This window comes from Eschscholzia californica, unplaced genomic scaffold (genome assembly GCF_041429995.1).
Source record: "Eschscholzia californica isolate CP2 unplaced genomic scaffold, dmEscCali1.0.p SCAF_3, whole genome shotgun sequence".
Lineage (NCBI taxonomy): Eukaryota > Viridiplantae > Streptophyta > Magnoliopsida > Ranunculales > Papaveraceae > Eschscholzia > Eschscholzia californica.
The window spans coordinates 37,078,885-37,104,380 of NW_028238420.1; the positions used below are offsets into that span (position 1 = coordinate 37,078,885).

General features: G+C 35.6%; 3 protein-coding genes and 2 non-coding genes across 5 annotated transcripts; 2 read left to right on the forward strand and 3 right to left on the reverse strand.

Moving 5' to 3' along the window:
• Window positions 1-681: 681 nt before the first annotated feature.
• On the forward strand, window positions 682-2,890 carry LOC147549964 (uncharacterized). Its single transcript, XM_086669825.1, has 5 exons — window positions 682-1,157; window positions 1,354-1,430; window positions 1,687-1,726; window positions 1,847-1,961; window positions 2,071-2,890. Exons 1-5 carry the CDS (start codon window positions 839-841, stop codon window positions 2,696-2,698), a joined length of 1,179 nt encoding a protein of 392 aa, XP_086525951.1. The 5' UTR covers window positions 682-838; the 3' UTR covers window positions 2,699-2,890.
• Window positions 2,891-4,936: 2,046 nt separating this feature from the next.
• Window positions 4,937-11,354, reverse strand: LOC147549965 (GDSL esterase/lipase At2g40250-like). Its single transcript, XM_086668405.1, has 7 exons — window positions 11,257-11,354; window positions 10,821-10,908; window positions 10,598-10,703; window positions 9,437-9,764; window positions 6,456-7,101; window positions 5,620-5,893; window positions 4,937-5,130 (listed from the first exon to the last, which is right to left on the reverse strand). The coding sequence occupies exons 1-7, from the start codon at window positions 11,352-11,354 to the stop codon at window positions 4,937-4,939; spliced, it is 1,734 nt and encodes a 577-aa protein (XP_086524531.1).
• A 3,655-nt stretch (window positions 11,355-15,009) lies between these two features.
• On the forward strand, window positions 15,010-15,082 carry TRNAF-GAA (transfer RNA phenylalanine (anticodon GAA)). Its single transcript has one exon. It is a non-coding gene; the product is annotated as a tRNA-Phe (tRNA).
• Window positions 15,083-15,455: 373 nt separating this feature from the next.
• On the reverse strand, window positions 15,456-15,529 carry TRNAI-AAU (transfer RNA isoleucine (anticodon AAU)). Its single transcript has one exon. It is a non-coding gene; the product is annotated as a tRNA-Ile (tRNA).
• An 8,552-nt stretch (window positions 15,530-24,081) lies between these two features.
• Window positions 24,082-25,132, reverse strand: LOC147549968 (RING-H2 finger protein ATL2-like). Its single transcript, XM_086668406.1, has one exon. The coding sequence runs from the start codon at window positions 25,130-25,132 to the stop codon at window positions 24,251-24,253; it is 882 nt and encodes a 293-aa protein (XP_086524532.1). The 3' UTR covers window positions 24,082-24,250.
• Window positions 25,133-25,496: the final 364 nt, after the last annotated feature.

A 25,496-nucleotide genomic window follows, 5' to 3' on the forward strand; every position in this document is an offset into this window, starting at 1 on the left:
TTCGTTTTTAGTCTGAGTTAGTGACTGACACTTAAACCGGTGGGTTAGACTCTTTCGGTATTCGTATTACCTTCCTATCTTCGTGGATCGATCCCGGTCTTACCGGGTTATTACTTGACGCCCGTATACTTGCGGGTGGAGACCTTTTAGGGTAACCTTTTAGGCCCATCAACAAACAACCATTTTGTCATGGTTGGTTGGCTTGAAAAGTGGAAGGGGGTACCTGTTTTGCTACATTCATTGGTCCACCATTAACCCTGATTGCTCATGCAATATTCCATATACAACCATGTATAAATGTTGTATATATATCCATATAACAAATTAGCTAGGTTTTGGTGTCATGTCATAACTTTGGTTTATAAATCTCGATCGTCCAATTTTCCTTTGTAAATCACGACCATTCTTTTAACGGGCTTTTTAAAGATAAAAGTGTAAAAGTTAGAATAACTATCCACTCCTTATAAACGCTCTAACTATTTTTCCCTCTATCCTCTTTTCTCCTTTCAAACAACTCAATGTAATCTCGGTTATTATTTTTATTATATTTTTATTACTTCAATATCTGTATGAGACCAGAGTATTTGATAATTTTGTATAACATAAATATAGAAATTTTCGTGCCCAACGGACACGGGCTATACCCTAGTGTATATATATAAGAGAGAAAGAGATTTTAATGTTTAATTTCATCTTCTTTTGAGACAAGGCAAGACTCCCATTATCCCATCCATATTCTATCTGGTGCCACTTTCAGAAGAATTCTTACCAATATTAAATGTAACCCCAAATTCAATAGGATACCTAAAGAAATTTAGAAAGAGTATTAATCAGTGAGATGACTGAAGTTCAGAGTTGTCTTGAAGATGAGCTGAGTATCAAACCATCTGAAAATGAAGATGATAAACAAGACAAACTTGGTGGAAGCTCACCTTCATCAAGAGAAAGTAGTGCTGAACTTGAAATTGGTAGTAGCCAGTATGAGATCAGAAATAAGAAGAAAATGAAAAATTCATCACCATCCACATTGTCGTCGTCGTCAAGTACTGGAGGTGTAGTAAGACAGTATGTTAGGTCAAAATTGCCAAGGATCCGTTGGACATCCGATCTTCATCTTCGTTTTGTTCATGCCATCCATACACTTGGTGGTTCTCAAAGTAAGTATTCTTAATTTTCCTATATTATTTGAGCCTCCACCATTGACTAGTACTAGTCTTTCAAGACTTCACATAAAAATTTACGGATCGATCCAAGTAAAGGAATTTTCATGACTATATCCGATTTAGAGATTATTGAATTCCACTTAAAACCTCGCCTTTTGTTGATCACTTATTATGTATCTTCGAACTGCAGAAGCAACCCCTAAGCTTGTTCTTCAACTTATGAACATCAAAGGCCTTACCATATCTCATGTCAAGAGCCATCTACAGGTATTATCGTTAGTCTCGGTATACTGACCACATAAGATCAGAGTTCTAACTATTATTCTGAAACTCAGAACAATGATAAACCAAAACTACTTTCGGATTAAAATCAGATTCCAACATTTCCTTATTTTCTTGGGTTTTTTCCACCCCTCAATACATAAAACCCCCAAAAAGTAATCTCCTAACACATCAATCTCTATGCCTTAATTTAATGAAAACCCATTTTTGGAATTCTTTTGCTTTTGGTTTCCTGTCACAGATGTATAGAAGCAACAAGAAACTAGATGGCCAAGATCAAGGTACATATCTAGCTACTAATTATGGTTGTTATGAAATTAGGGTTTGTATACTTGGTATTTGATGTGACAAGATGTTAGTCTATTTAACTTGTAATTGAAGTGTATGTTTTTCTTATACAGTGACCATTAGCAACAAAGGAAATTTGATGATCAATGGGGATCATCATTACCCAAACCAACTTCTCAAATTTCTACAAGGTTTTAACCATCCAAGTTTTACAAGCAGTTTCACCAGGTACTGAGTTTAGTGGAGTACTTGTAATTTGAAAATGACCTGGATATAGTATATAGTTTAGCCCAATTAACATCTATCTCTCTCTCTCTCTCTCTGTGCATTTTTCTAGTGACATGAACTTGACAGATAGACCTGGAATATATGCTTATTCAGTGACCGAGAAGTTTTTTGGTTGCACCGGACACAGGGAAATTAGGGCATGTAGCGAAGATTTTAATGTCGACGTATCTAGTTTACGTGATGACCAAGATAGAACTAATCATGAACCCATAAAGGAATTTCCACTTATTGATGACCTTCATGATCACTCATGTGAAACCCCAAAGGAGAAACCATGTTTAAATGATAAAAAACCTAGTACTAGTACAACTACATTTCAAACAACCAAAGAAGCAAGACTATGTAATTGGTTGCACATCACAGGAGAAAAACAAAGAAAATTTGAGGAAGAGAGGTGGATAGTAGAAACTGTCAAACCGATGGTATGCGAGCCAGATTTAGATCTTTCGCTTAATCTAAAATTGGGAAGACATGAGAAGTTAGAAATTTACTTGGATGAGGAAGAAGAAATGAGTAATAATCTATCTCTTTCATTGTTTCCTTCACCAAAGAAGGGCAAGCATTCTAAAGATCTAAAGCAAGGCTCAAGGAAGGAGAAATTAGTTGTTCATAAATATGACTCATGTAAGAGGAACTCATCATCAACAATGGCAAGTAGTCTAGATTTGTCTATATGAATATAAGCATTCAAGTGAGATCTTGAGGGTGATTTTCCACAAGACATAAATTAAGTACTATGATGGTTGTCCACCAACATACAAGGTATGTCCTTTTGTACTTTTTTTTGTTGTTGCAACATGTCCTTTTGTACTTAAGCAAGTTAGATATATATTCTATAGAAACATAATATTCGAAGTGGACATTTGTAGTAACATTTGCTTCCTTGGTTGTGATGAAGGAGAACTAGAACGATCGATCTAGGACGTTACCGCCACATTTTAGAATGGGAAAATTGGCCAAAACACTCTAGGCCAATTTTTTACCGTAAAAAAATTCATCATATATAGTAGACTTTGGGTCCTTGTGTAAGATATCAACAAGTTTACAGTATTGAAATTTGCACAAGTTTGTAGTTAAATGTATAAAATAAGACCTAGTTTTGCGCGGTTTACACAGACATCCAAAGCCTAAAAACGTATTGGCTGTGCCTTTTCAACCAAGACCAATTGACCAAGTATGAGATTTTTTTTGTTGAAGAACCAAGTATGAGGTTGGGTCTTATAAGTGTGTTAGTAGCTTGTTGGTATAAATAACTTAATTTATGGATAATAATGTATTTGAGTTGAAGGAGAAGTCTAAAGATCAAGACTTTTTTACTGTGTCAACCGTTGGTAGCCCAAGTGGTTCCAAGGTGTTGACATAAACTCCAGAAAGCCCAGAGAAGGTGGACTCGTTGGTTATTTGAATTGAGATTGAGATTATGAGGGTATAAATAATGTTGTTGGACTTCAGGCTATTATCTTTTTGAGCTATAGGCCCGATCTTGTTAGTGTTTGAGTGGGTGGTTATCGAGCTTATCACATCTATAATGTATCAAACGCCAAATATCACAACGCACGTAGATCGTAGTCCTCTTCCAAAAAAGAAAATAAAAATTACTGCAATTTGAGTTGTAGCAAAAGGTTGCAATCTCAACCTGAAAAGTTACTGTGGAATATCAATAAGAAAGATCATAAATAAGTAAAGTAATAATATAATGGCATATGACTAATATTTGATGTGCATGCATGAAATGGTTAACAAGTATAGGGTTTTTTTCTTTCATCAAAAAAAAAGTATAGGGTTTTTTTGTTGAAAGGTTAACAAGTATAGAATTTTAGCAGACGCTTTAGTTAAATGGGGCAGAAAACAAGGGGCAAGTCAGACGTGGCAGTCGATGGAGAGAATGAGATGTGAGCTGAAGTTGTAATTGTTTTTGGTTTGGTTTTCCTTGTTTTTCCTTCAACAAAAAAAAAAAAAAAAAAAAAAAAAAACAAGTATAGATGGACAGTTCATCAAAAATAAAGTATAGATGGACAGACATGCTTGTTGTCAGTAAGATCCACATTTATAGCTTCACGTATTTTCATGCAGTTGTATCCATATGAAAATAAATTATTTGAATATGCACAAAATTACTATTGGGAGTTGACTATACAGCTAATGTCTGGTCGGAATCTGTTTATTTTATTTTCAGATTTCCCATTTGTGTGTTTTAATATATTTTTATAATTTTTAATGCTAATGAGCCAAAATTTGCTTACTAGATATTATTCTAAAACTATAAATATTTATGCTACCAATATACAATTCTACTGTTTCAACAAAAAAAAAAAAAAAATACAATTCTACTTCAAAGGGACTCTTTTTTTTATTGAAATCAACTACAAATCCTTTACGCCTTAGTATTCTAGATAGCACGTGTCCTACGAAAGAAATTGACAAAAATGCGGGGAATTTGAGATTGATCTTATATTTGTCTTGTCTCCATAAAGAACATGGACATGTACTAACATTATCTCTACAGATAAGATTGTTGATTGGTTTTAGTTTCTTCCGTGCACACGTGACACCAATTTTATACGAGTCCTTAAAGGAGTATTTTTTTTCAAACCCTTTTCCATTTTTTAGGTTTACAAGTCTCATCTCAAGAAGCTCGTGAGAGTTGGGGATACTGATGTGTAAAGGAATGGGTGTTAATGGTGTTGTGCAATTTCTATATCTGTTATGTGTATATAATGTGGCCACAAAACTACCCAAGAGATATTAATTAAGGGAGAAACAGAAAGTACTAAACTATATATTTGAAAAGTATAAGAACAATGAATGGACACATAAAATATTTCTCTATATATCTATATCAACATATATATATATATATATATATATATATATATATATATATATATATGTTGTCTCTATAGGCAATAAATATACTAGACGAGGAAGCGTGGGAGAACAGTCTGATCAAATATACTTGAAAGAGCTCGATAAGCTGCTTCTGTTGGATGAATTGCATCCCAAAACATATATCTAGAGGCATCAGGGCAGGTAGGACTAAATTGGGCACACATGAACCCCATCTCTACCATTCCACTCCCACAACATCCGATCGTGGTCACTTCAAAACCTGCATCCACATATGCATACACTCCATGTTATCGTTTACTAAACAATCCTTATCGAACAATACATATTTTTATATTTCAAACAAGTTTTGATCTCACTAAGAAGTTCATAAATTATTTGTGATTGTGTTTCTTATATTATAGACTAGTAATTAAGTTGGAAGATTATATAGTGCTATGGGTGGACTTACTAATGTAGGTCCATAAAATTAGTAGGTGTCTCAATAATGAGCTCAGTCCGAACAAAATTGGCTTCTATTGGTCGAGGATGTATAGCCCGAGGCAAAATCTAGCCTAATGAGCCAAGCGCCACCTCAGGCTAAGGTTACAGGTTAAGCCGATATTGGGTGGGTCAGACCAATCTAATGAGTTCAAAATAGGTCCATATATGATATTAGAAAAAAGCCCATGTTGAAGAACAACTAGGCCTTAATTTGGAACAAAATGTGAAGGGCTTCAAAGGTGGGCTAACAGAACGATAAAATACTAACCGTATCTGGAGGGGTTAGATGTCATGTCCATTAAGGGACTGTATACATCATAGTAAGCAGCAATAGAGCCGGGAAGGGAAGCTTGCAACTGTCCAATGAGACCTTCAAGCTTGTAATTATAGTCTTGTGAGTCCTGGTTTTGTTGTTGGACACAAATATGCTGAAACATGTGTTCACCAGGGATGAAGCTGCCTATTGTCATCTGAATCGGCAAACAACCTATCGGTGGAAGACCTGATATCGCAAATTTACGTGCTTCCATTGCGTAAAGCCTCTGCATAATACATGTATCAAATATTAAGTTTTAGATGCACATTAAACGCGGTCAAGTTGGAAAGTAGTTCATTTAATGAGATGAATACTACCGAAAAATCTTAATTATCAAGAAAACCCCAATTTTGAATAGAACACTGACTGACTGACTAGATCAAATCCTTACACAAGTATGGTCTAATAGGGGTGCGAAGGTGGGTCTTGAGGTTGCGGGGTACTTGATCCCTCGGGCCCATCGGGTATTTGAGCCCTCGGGGCCCACCGGGTATTTGAGCCCTCGGGGCCCACTGGGTATTTGAGCCCTCGGGCGCGGGGCAATTGAGTCCTCCGGGGCCGGGGAATTGAGCCCTCGGGGGCCGGGAAATCGAGCCCTCGAACACGGGGTCCTTGGGCCCTCGTGTGGGGCAGTGCCGGTTAGTACCGGTTACGTGAAACTTGGGTCGAGCCAAGCACCAATAGGTGCTTGAACCCACTTTAATAATTTCATGCTGAAACGACAGAATTTGGGCAGGATGGCCCTGACTTATTCTGATATATAGAACATAGAGAAAGGGTATATGTACCTGAATAACAGACTCAAGTCTCTGGAGAAGGAAATCTTGGTAAGAAGAAAGAGAAAACTGTAATGTTCTAGTAGGCAAATCATAGAAGTTAAACACAATGTCATTAGTCCCAGCACTAATAACAAATATAGCATCTCTAATAATCTGATTTGCCCTATCAACTCCAACAACATTCTGAATACGGTTTAAATAACTTCCAAAGTTCTCCAACTGTGAGTTCATAGTCATCACATTCGCCATTGTCGCTGTCAAATCATCTAAACCCGAACCCGCCGAGGCAAAACTAACACCAGTTAGCAAATCTTGATCATTAATTGTGGGGTCCAAGTAAGGTGGAAGTGCATTCTTAAGTCCTAAATATGAAACCAAGAAATCAACAGCTAGTCTTCCATTAGAAAACCTTCCTGATCCTTCATAACCATGGAAATCTCTTCCATAAGGCATGTGATTTCCTTGGAATATGGTGGGTATGTAGTCATTATTGCCAGTGTCAAGAGTCGAGTCACCGAAGGCGAATATCGCTGAGATACGACGGTGTGGGTCGATCAGAGAAGTATTGAATGATGGTAATGGAGTAGTGGTATTGAGAGCAAGAACAAAAGAGAAAAGGGCTGCTAGAACAAGGAAGAAGAGGGTGGTTTTCTTGCTCATTATGTTGGTTAATTTTGATTAGAATAATAACAAGAAAGAGTTATTGACTTGGGTTTGATTCTACAATCAACTTGGTTTATATTATATTAATCAAGAAGTCTGCTTTTTTAGGTTTGATTTCATCTAAAAAAAGTGTTGGATTGGAAAGAAACTAGGAATTAGAATTTATCTGTGGTACAAACTCCTTTTTAGGTCCGACTTCATCAAATTATAAATTCTGAAGTTTATTCATTCTGAAATACTTGATTGTAGTTTCTTGATTAATCTAGTGGTTGCGTGGAGATACCCTAATATTCTCCAATTTAAATAACCAAAAATTCTATCTTCTCTGGGATTCGAACCTGAGAACTCCAGAGATTTCTGGAGTTTATGTCAACACCTTGGAACCACTTGGGCTATCAACTGTTGACTATAAGCACCATTATAAATCGAGCATCTTTTGGTTATTATGGAAACTTTCAATCGAGTAGGACTCCTCAAAGTGATTGATTCTTGAATTGGGTGTATATATCTTGTCGTGATTGATTCTTGAATTCGGTATATCTTGTTGTGATTGATTCTTGAATTGGGTATATCTCGGATTTTCAAGTTAGCGCATGCAGTTTTATACTCGAAATAGATTGAATGAGTCGTGGTAGAGTTTAATTCTTGGTCGTTCTTGTTTATTATATGATGCAATTTTTTTGTTCCCATAATTCTCCATTCAGGAAATTATGGGAAAGGCCTAATTTTAAACTTTTATTAGTTAAAAAGGCAAACTATATATATATTTTTTTTGATAAAAAGACAAGTTATATTCTTTTTTGTTAAAAATCCAATTTTTGTATTTCTTTTTGTTAAAAACCCAAATATTTATATTTTGTTTGGTTAAAAACCTAATATTTTTTGAAAAAAATGTCGCAAGGTTTTGCAAAGTTGTTGTAAAGTGTTGCAAGAGACTCCAAAATTATTAGAAAAGCAGTTGTAAAGTTGGCGCAAACCGTTGCAAAACTGTCGCAAAGCGTTGCAAAATTGTCGGATGGTGTTGCAAAATAAAAAAGTACTCAGGAAGCCGAAGACTAAAAAACATTGATTGATCCTTTTTAACCAAAGTCTAATTTTTTCTAGAGAGTTTCGACCAAATTTCTCTTCTCCATTTATGTTAAAGATGTTGGAAGTTGTAAAAATTAACTAAGCTATGGACGAACGTTTTCATTTCGTAAGTACAACGTAGATCACTATAGAATAAATATATTACCAAGAATAGAAACCCTAGTAATACTAATAGATACAAATCTTGGTAGAGTTTTTTCTTCGAGCAGAGTTAATTGGCCCAAGAAACGAGAGTCAATCACAGGCTGATGTGATCGGGGCCATTGGATGACCTGTGGCCGAGCCTCTATTCTTGGGCCAATGTGTCCACTTTGTAAGTACAACATAGAAGAGTATAGAGTAGATATATTACCAAGACTAGATACCCTAATACTAATAGTATTACCGAAAACTCATTAGAGCTATTTTCTTTGAACAATGTTAATTGGCTCAAGAAAAGAGGGTCGGCCACAGGTCGACGCTTAAGTGGTTGGACCCCACTGGACGGTCTTTTTCTCACTCTAATGACACACCAAATGCGGCCTAACCACATCTCCGTCGACTAATGGTTTCGGATCAAATAGCATTTTTCATTTTCTTCTAAAATTTATTAGATAGTGAAGCCCACTTTTATTAGGTGGTAACACGTGTGTCTCCACTAAAAATAAAGAACCGGTCGTATTTTGTTGTTTGACAGAAAAATAGAAGTGAATCCAAATCATAAACTTTCATTATCTCAACATAAAACCAATAGACTACATTAGCAATAGTTGAGATACTAACTTCTACTATCTTTTAGGTAACATTGGTAATAAGACACAAGACTAGAAAGAAAAACCCTTGTATCTAATTTGGTAAAAAAAAAACTTCACCCTAGCTACCACGTATAATCTATTTCAATTCCATAGGGGGTGAACTTTGGTTTCAGGAACATTGGTAATGCATCTATCAAGACCCCTTCCCCCTCCTCATTCTCATTTGTTATCTCTTCATTCACCCTTCTAAAATTTTCTTCCTGTTCATACTCTAGCTTTTCCAATTCTCTCTCCAGATTCTCATTTTCCTTTCTTTCATTTTCATATTTTTGTATTACTTGTCCTTCTTCTTCTTGTTCATGTTCTTCTTCTTTTTCTTCTCCTTCTTCTTCTTGGTCATGTTCTTGTTGTTGTTCTTGTTCTTGTTCTTGTTCTTCCTCTGATTCTAGTGTCCCGATGGGAATAAACTCAAAGTCTGGTCCAAAAAGGTCATCGAACATGTACATGCTCGATGACTCTTCCATTTCTTGTTCTATCATTTCATTTTCATTTGGTACAACTTGTTTTTCTACAGAAGAAACATCATTAGGAACTTCAGTTGCAGCTCCATCTTCGGGTTCTTTTTGCTGCTGCTCCTTTGGTAGAAGAAGTTCATTGAGTATGTTCCATGAATCTTCTACTTCATTTTCTCCTTGTTGATAACTCACTTCTTGTTCCATTTTTGATATTTCATCAATAGTCATTTCCAATGGCTTTCTTCTTTTCGCCTGTTGGTATTCTTCTTTTTCGGCCATTAAGTTATCCAATTGTTCTTTTTGACGCTTCCCTTCAGCTGTTCATCAATAATAGTACTAAAGTGTGAAAAAGATTTGTATAGAGTGTTCCCAATCAATGATCTATTCGATTTTCTCTTACATAGTTTATATTTTCGTAAAACATCAAAATATGTGTAGGCTCTGTTAAAACAAGAGGAGACACCAAGTATAATATCAAAGGTGACACCTTGATAAAAGTCACACTTATATTATAATCAGTGATACATGAACATAAATAAAGAACAATTTTTATAGCCAGGAGGCGGGTTCTGAGAGGAGAGAAAAACTCTTATTTCTCTCACATGCGGTTCAAGTGGGAGTCCCAGGAGGCGGGTTCTGTAGCCTTGTTGAATATGAAGTCTAAATGAGTAAGTATTTTTATAGCAATTGCATTGCATTTAGCCAATCTTTTCTTTTAGGAGACAATTTTGTTTTCTTCCTAGAAAAATAATTTATGTATTTGTTTCATTTCTACCCCAACGCTGCGGACAAATAATATGCATGGGCTCTACTTATTGCGCGTTAAACTAGTCTTCAAGAAGAAGTGATGATAATATTACTTATTAGGATATATGACTATATATAATGGGGTTCCTAATTAGTGTCTTAGACATGTAAAGACGTAACTTTCTTTATTTACTTTTCGATATGAAATTCCAGAATCGGTCAAATACAGACACCTTTAAATATTTATTTGCCAAAAATAAAAAGGAAGTACTAGCAGAAAGAAAGAGAACTCTATATGATTATATGTAAATTATTCGAGTAATATTAAAGAAGCGAGTCAATGGTCATGCGAGAAAAGAGAAACATAACTATATAAGAAGCAAAGTGTATAAATATATATTACCTTCTTGCGTTTTTACGTACTGGAGTAAATTATTATATTTCTTCTGCAACTTGGAATACTTTTCTTTCTCCTTTAAAGATTGCCTCTCATAAGCATCCACTTTTTTCTAATTGTTTCATCAAACAAAAACCAAAAATCAAGAATTAATCCGATCAGGTTTCTCTTCCTATCTTAGCAAAATAAAAATAAGAAAAGTTTTTGATAAGTCAGTTAGATTATATACCTCAAGCTGTTTTGTGCTCTCTTCGAGTTCAAAGATACGCGTTGTTGATTTCCTATATTTCGTTTGAGAGGCTTTTTTGCTCTTGAGTCTAAGACAAACGATATTCAAAAACCATTATAAAAAATAATGTAGTGAAATAATAGATGCTTAAGAGCTCAATGATACCTACTTTTTCTATAAATAAAAAAACAAAAATTTTATTCGTCCCTTACAAGCTATTATACTGTCTCGCGAGGTCCAATGTAAATGAACTAGAAACTAATCTTTCATGAAAAAAATGGTCACAAAGAAATTTGTCCTCCCCGAAAACAATGTGGTTTTAGAACTTCGAATTGCAAGCAATGAATACTAGAACACATTGTCTAGTATTATAAAGAAAATAAGTATATGTTACCAAAACAAGGGAAACACTAATGAGTTTTAATCAATTGTTCACCTTCTCATATCTTCCGCTTGGTTGACATTCTTCATGGTCTGAGCAGCTCTAGTAGAAGCGCTCAAAAGTTTGGGTTGTTCCCCAATAATCCCTTCCATAGTAGTCCCTTCAATCCTCCCAACCCTAGAAGAAAAAATTGGATGTTTCAATATTTAATTTTTCCTTGTTACATTTTAATACGATTGTCTTTTTTATTGAAATGTTATCTGTAATATATTCCTTTTAATTCATGTTTTTTCTTATCTTAGAGGCGTGAAAGCTGTATTAGCTCTGCATTTAAGACATTTCCCTTTTTATCTAAAAATACAAAAAAAATTTCCATATACTATCAAAAACAGAAAGACCATTATCATTAGATATTAATGAAATTAATCACAACTTTTCCAAACTTAGTTCCCATTTCTTTGCTAATCAATAAATATTTTTCGTGTATAAGCTATTATACTATATCTTGTGAGGTCTAGATGTGAATGAACTAAAAGTGTTAAAATATTTAACACCTTCTCATAATTGGGTCCTCCATTTGGTTGATGTTCATAGTCTGGGCCCCAACTGAAAAATTAAAAGCTTGGAATTGTCCCCCAAATCTCACATTTCTCATGAAATTCTCTTCAATCCTGTGATCAGCCCTATGAAAACACATAATGGATGAATAATTAGCATTGTATTAATCCCATAGCTTATATTACTTAAAATTAGGAGAAGACAATTGTTTGCTCATATTGCTCTATGGCTTGGTCATATGATGGACTTTCAATTGCTCTTGTGGAACCATCTTTTATTACAATGTTTTTTTTTTTGAGATGCTATATGATATCATCCTTTTTTTTTTGTTGAAACTATATGATATCATCTTGTTAATTCACTTATAGTTTTTTCCTTTGTATGCTAATTTGGTCTACAAAAAACATATAATTTTTCAGTATTGTCGATGTTTTGTTGAAACTATATGATATCATCCTGTTAATTTACTTATAGTTTTTCCTTTTTACGATAATTTGGTCTACAAAAAAAATATCATTTTTCAGTACTGTCGATGAAAAATATTATATAACAGGACAACTCATTATTATTGATCATTAAATTATAAGATCTTCAAAGCTTGTGCATAGGACAAGTTAGTTAAATCATTAATAGTTATTACTTTTAATCATAAGACGTTTCAACCGGTATAATAACAATAAGGTGAATTAAAATAGAGTTACTATTTTTTTTAATATGTAGATATGATTTAAAGAAGTATTTCAAATTTATCCTTAAGTTAACAGCAAAACACCACCATTGTTTGTTGGCATCCACACTGGTCCGGCCAATTTGTGCTCCAAAAGCTTGGTTGGGCTGAGTTTGCTGAGATCTGCCCAATGTCAAATTTCCTCTAATAATCCTCTCCATAGATCCTGTCTAAAACACTTAATTAAGTAAGGTTTAATCATTAATCACCTTCTTACAATTTAATCATAGACTAATCAAACACAAGAAGGAGAAAAATGAAATAAAATAAAAAGGTTATACCTTGACTAAATATTCTAATCTAGATCGTAGGAAAAAATTCTATGACCAAGATGATTAGATATTATTTCAACAAAAAAGAAATGATTATAAATTATTTCAACAACAAAAAAAAAGATGATTAGAATTCAATAAAACAAGAAAAAGTAGAGAGAAAATTAGATAGAAACTTGATAGAGAAACTATTAAAAGAAAACAAACCTAGATATTATTTGCCCAAGCACCAAAATGTATAAGCTCTGGATGTGATTCTTAGAGGAATGATAGCTAGGTTTATATAGGAAAAAGTCTCCAAGTGAATTGGAAAGTTAAACAAGAGTCAACTAGGGACTAATTCTGTGGGACCCTTTGACTCCAATAGGTTAGGTAAGATTATTTAGGGTTTTATGATTGTTTGTCAAGGTCACTCGATATTGTGTGTCCCTTTTCACAAACTTGTTATTGCAATGTGGCATATACTTTCGAGGGGTGGTTTTGGGTAAGGGTAATTTTAAAGGCGCCTCTTGAAAGTGTGCCTTTAAATTTACACTTTGGGTAACGGGAGAAAATTACTTGACGGCAATTAGCGGGTTTAGCTCGAACTGGTAAGAACCCATGGACAGTAGAAGCTTTATTCTTGTTCAATTCGAATTCTCCAATAGACTGAAATTAAAGAGAAACCCACTGTTTTTGGAAAAGAAGAAAATTTGTTAGGGTACAAAATTTGGAGTGCCATTTCTCCCACCACTACTTTTATGATGCCGTCAAGGGTTATCATCAAGCTGTCATTTCTGACGACCTTTATCTCTCTCCTGCTTCATCCACCACCCATACCACCTCCACCACCATTTATCTGTCTCTCGATCCTCTCTTTTTTACCTAAATCTATCTCACACTCTTGGCTAAATCAATCTTACTCACTTTCGATCCTCATCATTGCGATAAAGGACTATTGAGCGAAATGTTGGTCGACAGTGACCAGTAAAGAAGTCAACAAAGGTGGATTCCAAGTAGTTCTGTCCTTGTACCCTACTCTAACCAAAGAAGCAAAGTAAGGAGGTCTGCAAAAGCCAACTCGACATCATGAGTTCTGACTCTGCCCAAGAGAACGACAGTCACGCAGAGGACAAGATAGTGTCACACCGTTTTTCATACATGAACCATTATTGTCAAAAGACCTGACCGTGTCAGTAGCTATGCACATTGTCAATGATTAATCTTCTAAAGACCTACCGCGTGGCTATATCATCAAGTTGGTGTCTTAACACCAATCGTTTCAGTCGGTGCTCCACCACTGGTAACTAAACCTGTATGAGCATATCCAGTTTTTCCAAAAGGGGGACAACTCTTTCCTCTCACTGAATTACTTCCTTAATCTACAACATTTAATTGACTTTAGCTTCGGAGTGTCTTTGTAGATATCCCCTCTGGACCCACATCTCAGATCATCATCACAGTGGAGGAATAACTATAAGTGAAAGTTTAATTTTCTTTCCGACATCATCAGTTTGGTGCTAGAGGAAGAGATTGTCAATTCAGCAACCCCCAGCATCCGTTATTACAATTCAACTATTTTGACATTCATTGTTGCGAATCCAACAATCTAATTACATTTGATATCTCGAATCTAGAATCACCATGCTCTAACATGGAAATTTAACATCAGAATTCGCTCGTTTTGAAGAAAGAAAGAAATAGTCCAGATGAGAGGTTTCATCTATGATGCCTCTTAAGGGAGGAGGAGTTGGGTCAAATGCAACAGAGAGATCTAGGTAGAGAGAACCTCAATCTCTCGTCAAAACAATATTTTGGCCAACACATGAAGCTTAATATTTCCAAGAAATATGAAACTATCACTTTCATCACCCTTGGAGTCCAACCACTTTTTTTTCATATCATTTCACTACCCTAGTACCAATACCAGCCACCAATATTCCCATATTCTTGATACCCATAGAAACATGATTTTGTTTTCAATGGAAGATTTACAAGCTTACACCGAAATACCGACTTTTAGTAAACTGGAACTTACATAGATCTGTATAGTCTAGGATCCAAACGTCGCCTCTACGTGGTTTAACACAATCACAGTAACATTCAAACATTTTTTCTCATATATCATTGAACAAGTCTTTTACTTTATACTCTTTTTTATAATACTGACCTCGCCTTGTTACTTCTTGTGGACAAAAACACCCAATTGATGTGTACTGGTGTTTGCAAGTTACGTTACTTGTATAACATAATGAAATATTAATCACAATTGCGGGGATAGCTCAGTTGGGAGAGCGTCAGACTGAAGATCTGAAGGTCACGTGTTCGATCCACGTTCACCGCATCATTGTTACTTTTTTTCCTTTTTTCCTTTTGTTCTTCTTTGTACTGAAGATCCTAGAAGAAATGGTGATCCACCCATGACTACCTGAAGTTGGATTCATACTAAATTGCATTGATGAAAACCAATTTCCTATATAAGAGAATCCATATCAAAATTCCTACTAACAACACTTGTGCAACATTTTGGAGAAACTATTTGGAAATCATTTTGATGGTAACTCCCAAACTTCATCGGATATGATCCCTCAAACCATCAATAATGGAAAGGTTTGGATGCTTTAATCTGATGCGGTAGATTGATAAAGATTTCAGAAAGCTGGCATGATAAAAACCTTTTTTGAAAAAATACCGAAAATAAAGAGAGAGAAAAAATTTGGCCTATGCAGGTCTCGAACCTGCGACCTTCGCGTTATTAGCACGACGCTCTAACCAACTGAGCTAATAGGCCTGTTCTGATTTTAGGATTTTGCGTTAAGCTCTTAATTTTAGAAAAAAGAAAAACCGTACATAGTTGCCAAAAATTTCATGCGTATTTTAGACCCAGGTATTGATTTAAAGATTCTGAGTACTACCTCTTCTTTTTTTTGTTGAAAAAAACCTCCTTGAAAAACATACGAAAATGACAAAAAAATGAACTGTCAAAGTACTTATAACATAGTGTTTACATATATATCGTACACATGAATATATGATTCAGACACAAAAGAACTATTAGGAAAAAGAACACTTAAACACCTTACATGCACACCTATGGATGCTCAAACCAAAAGTAAAATCTAATTTATGGTTTTCTTAGCAAAAATGGTTCTGATTTTAGTAGAACCGCCATGGTCCAAGATACTTGTGTTAGAGGAAAAGTTCGACAAAGAATCTATTATATAAAACAGGATGTTGAGTGCTGACTGGGACAAACTCAAAGACAAATCAAAGACAAACTAAAGATAAATCTAGCCATTCGTTATCCCATGATAAATCTTAACCCTCCATCGTTAAATCTCAACTAATTGACACTTATCCTCAAATTATTACCTCCATCATAAAATTAATGATAATTTAATTTTATCATCTATATAATATTCACAATTAATTATCTCCATTAACTTTTAAAAATTGATTGTGTTTAAGTTATGAAAATGTAACAGTTAGATCTCAACCCCTAGAATCTCCTTAAATCATAATCCTTGATCTCAGTCTCGTAACCTCTCTATTTCCATAACTTCTCAAAAATTAATAGTTTTTCAGTTATAAAAGAAGAAGATTAATGGATTTTATCCCTTCTCTTCTATATATATTTTCCTCCTACAACCTTCTTTCTTACACCTCTTTCTCCCCCTATCTTTCTAATTTCTCATTTGTTTTTTTTTTTGTTGAAAGACTGATCCTGTTTCTGTGGAGTTTCATGAGAAGAAGATCATGTTTCTTATTTGTTGAAAGACTGATCATATTTTAGTAGAAGAAATTTATGTCGACAACAAAATTGTTCAATATTATTTTTTTAATGGATAGTTTTTCTTAGTTCAATTAGTATTATATTTTCTTACTTTTGTTATTAGCATGTAATTAGTAATGTATGATTAACTTTTTTTTTTTTTTGATGAGAGAGCATTGCATTAAAGAAAAACGAGAGTACAAAATACAAATCAAACAACTAAAGTAAAGCCGAAACAAAAGAAGGTACAGAATTCCACACTTTTCTGTCTTCATTTCTTCTTCCCCATTTCGCAATCGCATCAGCTGGAGCATTGCAATCCCTAGGTACACAGGTGAACATGATTCTTTCGAAATTGTCTATAAGGGATCTAATTTGTTGAATAATCTTTAAGGATTGCCAGTGTAGTCCTATATTTTGACCATTGATGAAATTGACAAGAGCTTGATTATCACTTTCTATATGAGCGTGAGTAATGTTTAATTCTAATGCCCATTGTATACTTGAGAGGATAGCCATTCCTTCACACTCTTCCGCGTTTTGGCATCGCATCGAGTTTGCTGCTGCTATAATGAATTTCGACTCTTCATCTCTGATAATACATCCTATTCCGGCCGGCTCTGTAGCTTTGGTAAAAGAGGCGTCAACGTTCAATTTTAAATATGGTGTCGATGGAGGTCTCCATATTTGTTTCTTAGTGGATTTCCTGCATTTGTTAGTGATAGCCGACTCAATCTTGAGAGGCGTGATAGACACATTATTAATTCTGTCTATTATTTGTCGAGGATTTTGTTTGTTCGTGTTAAAACAGTTTTCACATCTAGCTTTCCAAATGAACCAGAGTATCTTGGCGTATTGATTGGTAATATCCTCATTTAGTGTTTTCCATTGTTTGATCCATTGATTAGTCGAGCTAATCTGATCTGTTCTCACTTGATAATTGAACCATATTGCATTAGCAAAGGTGCAGTGAAGCATCACATGGTCTAAAGTTTCGTTTTCATCACAGTTGATACACGAGAATTGGTCTCCAATGAATTTGCCAATTTTATCTTTGACAGGTAAGCTATCGGTACAACATTTCCATAGGAATAGTTTCACACGTGGTATAGTATTCAAATTCCAGATAAATACCCAGTCGGAGTGGTCCTACATAACATTCGTGCTTTCTGTTCTTAAATAGTAATACATTGATTTTATAGAGAAATTACCTGATTTAGTTAATGTCCATATCGGTTTATCTTCTTGATTACTTTGGAGGTTGATGCTCAGGATAGATCTGCATATCTCATCATTAAAACATTGCTGTAACATCTGAAAATTCCAAGTGTTATTAGTAATAAGTTGTGAGACCCACTTAAAGTTAGACCCCGTATGGTTAGTTATGGGAAGGGGGTGGTTAGGGATCCAAAAATCTTGCCAAATGTTAATGTTAGTCCCTGTATTAATGTCCCAGAAAATAAGACCTTCCATATTAGAATAATGCTTAATAATGGATTTCCAGGGCCAAGAATGAGTGGCTTTGGGGGGAGTGGGCTTATGGGTTTCGGGGAAGTACTTGCTTTTGAGCACGCGAACCCATATAGCATTAGGGTTATTGATAATACGCCAGATTATCTTGCTGAGAAAGGCCTGATTATCAAGAAGAGGGAGGCGTAACCCCAGACCACCCAGTTTCTTCGGCTTGCAAATAGTAGACCAGTTGATAGTATGGAAAGTTTTGGATTTTCCCCACCAGAAAGTCCTTTGGAGGGACTCAATGCTGTTACATATGCCTTTAGGGATGGCAAAGCACTGCATTTGGTATCGGGGAACGGTCGCTGCGATAGTTGAAATGACTACCGAGCGACCAGCTTGAGAGAGAAGATTCGATTGCCATTTGGCGAGTTTGTTTTTGATTTGGGTGAGAAGGGGTTGAAAGATAGATTTTTTGTTTTTACCAATGAACAGAGTAGTGCCGAGGTATTTGTCGCCAACCGAGGATTGATGAACCTTAAGTTCACGAATAATCATACGTTTGAATTTCGGATGCGAGTTTTTAGAGAAGAAGATGTTGGATTTAGAATAGTTTATCATCTGACCCGACGCATTACTAAATTCTTTAAGAATCATCTTGAGATTGTGGATGTTGTCAAGAGAATTTTGACCAAAAATAATACAGTCGTCTGCAAAGAGTAGATGATTGATAGTGAGATCCGAATTAGAGACCGGGAAGCCGATGAAGGGGGTATGACTGTTATGTCTATCAAGGAGACGGCTAAGGCCTTCCATGGCAATAGCGAAAAGGAAAGGAGAAAGCGGGTCGCCCTGACGAATCCCTCTGCTAACATCAAAAGTGCGCCCGGGACGCCCATTGATCAGGACAGCCATGGAGCTAGAGTTGAGACAAGTACTGACAAGCCTAATCCAGCTAGGAGAGAAACCCATCAGGAGCATAATTTGCTCCAGATAATGCCATTCAATCCGATCAAAAGCTTTGGACATATAAAGTTTAAGACCGAAATAGCTTTTCGTTCCTTTGATTTTCTTGAAGGAATGAATTAGCTCCTGGCTTATCATGATGTTGTCTGTGATTTGCCTTCCTGGAACATAAGCAGCTTGGAAGGGGGATATGATATCAGCCAGAGTTGGTTTAAGCCTGTTGGCCAGGATTTTGGTGATGATTTTGTAGGTAGTGTTAAGAAGACTAATCGGCCTATAGTCAGCCGGTGTTTGGGGAGTTTTAGTTTTAGGGATTAGGCATATGTGAGTGTGGTTAGACATCGTAGGGAGAGTGGCCTCTCGAAAGAAGATAGAAACCATCTGGTGAAGATCCTCCTTGACTGTATCCCAGTTGGCTTGATAGAAAAGAGGAGGATATCCATCCGGCCCAGGAGCAGCTCCAGGTTTCAAAGAGAAAGTGGCTTTACGGATTTCATCTAGTTCCGGGATGGCAGTAAGAGCGTCATTATGGAATTGAGATATCTGCGGGTTGAAACACTCAATGAGATTGCTAGAAAGGGTGGAGCCAACTGAAGCCGAAATATTCTGGAGGTGAGAAACAAAAACATTGGCTATTTGAGCTTCATCATTAGTCCATGAGTTGTCTGCCAACTTAATGGAATGGATTTGATTTTTACGATTTCTCGTGGTAGCTTTCGCATGGAAGTATTGAGTGTTACGATCACCTAAGTTGATGTTGGATACTCTCGATTTTTCTTCCCACAGGCTTTCTTGTTGTAATAGAAGAGTCTCAATCTGAGTGAAAGTTTCTTTGAAGTGGTCAGCATTATTAATGAATTGGAGTTGCTGGGTGAGGCTCTTAATGTTATTGTAAATGTGTCCAAAGACCTCCTTATTCCACTTAGAGAGTTTGATAGCCAGGGAGTTAAGTTTGGTTTGAATCTGGGTGGGAATAGAACTCCAGTTAGTTTTTATGAATTGAGCACAATTTGGGTGGGACATCCAGGTACGAATAAATTTAAAAGGTTTACGCCCAAGAGTGGAGTTAGGTTTAGTGGAGAGAAAGATGGGGTTGTGATCAGAGCCTAAAGTAGGCAGATGAGTGAGCTTGGAGTGGGGATAATTGGTAAGCCAGTTGTAATTCACTAAGGCCCGATCTAGTCTCTCTTGGATGAGGTTACCACTAAATTGTTTGTTAGACCAGGTGAACGGGTAGCCCACATATCCAATATCTTGGAGGCCCATATCATTAATTGTATGTTTACTAAGGTCAATAGAACTCTGCGACACTTCTTTGCCTCCTAGTTTTTCAGACTGGTCAAAAATGCAGTTTAAGTCTCCTATGACCAACCAGGGGATGTGGGGGTCAGGGGCTAGCTGGGCCAAAATCTCCCAAGGTCTAGTTTTATCCCTACTGTACGGGCTTCCATAGAACCCCGTTATATTAAAGATGTTATCCTTGTCTGAAAGAGTTCCCTGAACGTGAATCATATTGTTGTCAGAGTAAATAACATTAATATCAAATTGGGGAGACCAATAAAGAGCTAGACCTCCGGCTTTATTGACCGGGTCTATAACATGCTTGTCGTAGATGCTGGTAAGATTCAGAAGTTTGTCAAGATTGGTATTAATACATTTGGTTTCAGAAAGAAAAAGAAAATCAGGATTATGCTCCTTAACAAGCCTGCTAAGATGTTTGCGATTAGCAAAGTTCCCACACCCACGGACATTCCAAGCTAATATAGAGGGCTCCATCCTCAGCACTAGTAGAGGACGACAAAAAAAAAACACCAAGGCAGCCCCAAAAGATCCCACCACTCCAGGGACAGCCTAACCCTATTAGTCTAATGGCTCCTAAGTGGAAAAACCACCAAAATAATCTAACCAGAGGCCCAACCCACCGAAGAGGAAACCAAAGCACCAAAGGGCGCCCTAAGATCCGACCACTTATAAGCACCACCACTGCGACAAACTCGCTACCCTCCCAAGGTCCAAGAGCCCAAAAAACCAATCAGCAGAAAGAGGGTAAGGCGCAGAGAAGGCAGTCTCAAACCGACAACCTAAGTCTAAAGAAGTCTAAAGGCAGACCACAGAAGCTAGCGGCCACCACAAATACCAAAAGGCCCAGACAGGGCCAACCACTGCTAAAAGGAGAAGAACACTAAAATCTATCAGGGCATCCTCCTATCTATCGAACACTCCACAAAGACCCTAATCAGCTGAAGGCCACTCCCAACTAACCAAAACCAAACCTACAAGATCACTTCACCCTCGAACCCTCTGGTACCCAACCTAGACGAATCCAGAAGACAAAAGGCACAACCAGGTCCTCACAGAGACAAGCAAATAAAAACCAACAGAGCAAAAACTACACAAAGAGGAGAAAATCAACCAATAACACAAATATTTAATCTAAAACAAATCATAATATGTTAAACATAAAACACCAAGGTACTTAATACTTAATTGTAAAAACAACAATTGTAAATACAAGATAAATCTATCACTTTCTTTATTAAACTATGTTATTTTTGTTTTCTCTCTTCCTCTTTCTGAAGTGAAAAATCATTTTTTTGGAGTTTTGATTTTCAATCTGTTTGTATCGATTCTACTAGATTTAGAAGACCATCTCTTTTGGAGAGTGAATTATTATTTTTTTATTTTTTTAATGGTATTACGATTTGAATCTATTTTTTTTTTACTTTCAATTTCTTTTTGAGATGAGTAAACGTCAATTAGCTGGTAGGTTTATGATCTTTTAACTAGACTTTTTGAACTATGTAAACCGGTAGGGACACATCTCTCTTTGTCGTTAATTCTTTTATAGGGTTTTCTTTGTTATAAACTTTTTCTTGATTTTCTTCTTTAAATTTCACCAACAACTTATCTTTGATCGATTCTTTGATATAAATTACCTCTTATAAAAGTAAAATAATTTTTTCTTCCTCCTCTAAACGACTTGAAAACATATAGGAACCTCTTATGTAGCTTTCAACACCTATAATTGATTTCAAATTTACTTATTTTTAAACTATTAACTTGTTTTAATTTTTTTCCTAATGTCTTTTTGTTTCTTATTGTTTGTAAATGTGATGTACTTACTATTCATATTTATCGACCAAAACCACTAAACTTTTATAATTTATCAAATACAACTGTCCGTGCCCTCAGGGCACGGGTTATGCCTAGTAATATAATAATCAACAACTTCTTTCTTTTACACATTGTATATCTGAACATCACCGTCAAATATATAAACACGCATATGACATTAGTTCTTTTAACCCTTGAACGGGGTCGGATACCTCAATGACAAGTTTGCATCATCTTCCAATCTTGAGATCGCTAAAAGAGTTTTTGGTGAGGTAACGACCATTTTCTTCCTCTTAAGATTGGTCGATCGATGTTTGAGTGCTTTTCCGCTATAAGTTCTTTTTTGTAAAATATGTGCACCCATGGTTAGAATTGCTTCTGAAAATTTGTAATTTTTACCAGCAAACATGAAGCAAGTTGATTCTGATTCACAATTACAAGTATTCTCATTGAAAGAGATGCGGTTAGAATATTCCCAAAGCACATACATAAACAAAGATTTAGGGTTTTAATAGAATTCAGTACTAGCATGAAAATGGGAAGAAATATCAGAGGAAGATTGTTCAAATTTTACTTTAAAAGATTTACTAGTGATAATAGTCCAAAAACGGAAGTCATATGACTTGAGAACATATTATATAGGGGTGGGAGTCTCCACTCATCACTAATTGGTTTTGAGTTTGACACTCACACATTTAATATAGTATATGAGCTACAACGGACAGAGGTTCAATGACCATGTTCTACGTCACCAAATAAAAAGACACGTGTGAGGCTCACATAACACTACCCACGTGGACAAATGAGAGTTTCATGACCAAGTAAAAATAAGATCTAATACTAATTGTGATGAAATAGTATTTGATCTGATGATCTCCTTAGTTACCTTAGCCATCCCTATGAATTATCACTCAAGGACAAATGGACAATGAATGATACCAATGAGTTCAACGATATGATGATATCATTACTGTACTCTATATACTAATTGTGGTTAAATGTTATTGATACTTTATAAGACAGTATCACTGACAAATATAAAATTGAAATATAATATATTCCGCTAAGGCGCTAATATATCTCAGTCATTACGAATAAACTGTAAATTCTCGTGCTCTTTTGCATTCCATAAGTTTTGATAGCATCCCACGAATTCAGACTCCTGTAACTCTGATGAAGAGACTAGGAAGCTCAACTTACTCAAAATCGAGATTGTAGTTGAGATACATATATTACTCAAACATAAGTGGTATGTGCACAAAAGAGTTTGACTTAATTTGTGACTTGATGATTCCCATTTACTAAAAGAGAAAGGAATTTGAAATTTGACTATGCTCATGATCGTTCTTTTACGTAAATAGGCCATTATGTCACAAAATAAGTCAGAGATTTTTTTATAAACTTAGTATTATTGAGATAATATAATAATGATAAAATATAAACAAGAGATAAACAAGAAACTTTACATGTGGGTAAAAGTACCATTTTTTGGAGGTAAGTATTCATTTGATTATGAAAACCTGATGGCACAAAAGTACATGTTGATGGGGCATGATCCAAGGAGGAGGGAAACCTTGTGTCTCCTGCATGAAATTAAGGAAAGATCATCCCATGAACTTGCGCACATAGGTAATTCAGTTATTAACATAGGATTCCTTCCTTTGGAGGTTTGGACCTAAAAATTTGATGGATTCGAGGGATTCAAACATGAAGATCGAGAAATGAGTCATCCCTAGATACTCTTTAGTCTTTCTATATGTACAGTAATATTTTAGTATGATAAATACCTTAGAGTTCGAGCGATTCGCTTGAGCAGTTTCTAGAAACTCAAGCCGAACTCAAACCAAAGCGATTTAAGTTGTTCGGTTTGCCGGCCGAATTGAATGGAATAGTGATCGGTTCGGTCTAAAAATCAATCAGTCCGGTTCGACTTGATTCGGTTCGGCCGATTAGTTCGGTTTTTGCTCACCCCTAATCAAAATCGTGATTTCTAAATTTTCCAAACAGTAACTGCCTACACAAACAGTTGTTGAGAGTTTTTCCCATGGTAAGTGCAAAAGTAGATGCACTAATAAAATCTTATTATCTACCTTAAAAGGTAGTATATATACACCCAACTCAAAGCAGATCCAACTAATAAGAAATGAATTGTTTCCCGTAATTTGTGGCAGAAACAAATTAGAAAATTTCCCTAACACAATTCACTCAAATACTGAACTGATCATTATTTGTAGTATTAGATGATGGGAAAACCTTATGCTCTGATCTACTCCTGCTTAACATTCTCTTCAATGATAAACCCAACGACGATGATGACGAGGACGACAGTGATGAAGAAGATGATAGTGATGGTGATGATGATGTTGATGGTAATGCTGCTATGTCTGAAGTCAGCCCGGACGGTGGCGATGGAGAATCTTTCAATACCAAAGACTCTATATTTAAATTGGGCACAACTATATCATTAGAATGAGAATTTTCATCAATGACCGAAAACTCACTCAAATCCAACTGTAAGCTACCTTCCTCCGGTGACACATCGACCGTCGAATCAACCATCGTTGACTTATCGGATCCAACGGGAGCTCGACAAATGGGACAACCAGGATGTGATTGTAACCACTTATCTATACATTCCATATGGAATACATGCTTACATTTAGGCAAATTTTTACCCACTTCATCATCTTCAAAAGTACTCAAGCAAATTACACAATCCAATCCATTCTTATATAGATCAGATTTATAAATAAAGATAGGTAGAGAAGAAATAATCGACGAATCAAGACCGTTCCTCACCGATGTGTCTACGTAATTATCATCGTAAATTGTATTTCTAATATGATGATGTAATGTAGTAGGATCATCAAATACATAAGACTGTCTTCTCCTTTCTTGTGCTTTTGCTAGTAACCATCTAGCATAAATATGAAGTAACAAAACAAAAGAAATTACAAATAATAATGAAATTACTGCAGCAAGCATCACTTTTCCGTCGTAAGAATTGATATTTGGGAAAAACCCGTCGGAGTCGTCGACAGATAGATGTGATGGATCAGCCTGATTGAAAGAATTGCTTCGACCCATTTAGTGAAGTAGTCTGATAAGAATGTAGGATTTATCAGAAAAGAAAGAAGTGATTGGAAATATAAAAGGTAGCCATGAAAAGATGTTGATGTTAGAATAAAGTATTTTATAAGGGAAGGAATTATGGGATTTTGTGCTTAAGTTTATTAGATTGCGTAAGTTATAGTTAACAACTACACTTGTTTTTATGTGTTAATATTTCTAAGAGATTTGATCTCCAAATGAAAATTGGGTCTAATACTGTTAATTATTTCCTTGGGTGAAGGGATTTGCTTTTTGATTTGATGATATTAGCCATACTCGATCGTGAAGGGGACGGCAAACAATATAATCTGATATATTTTTCTTTTATTAATCATGAATT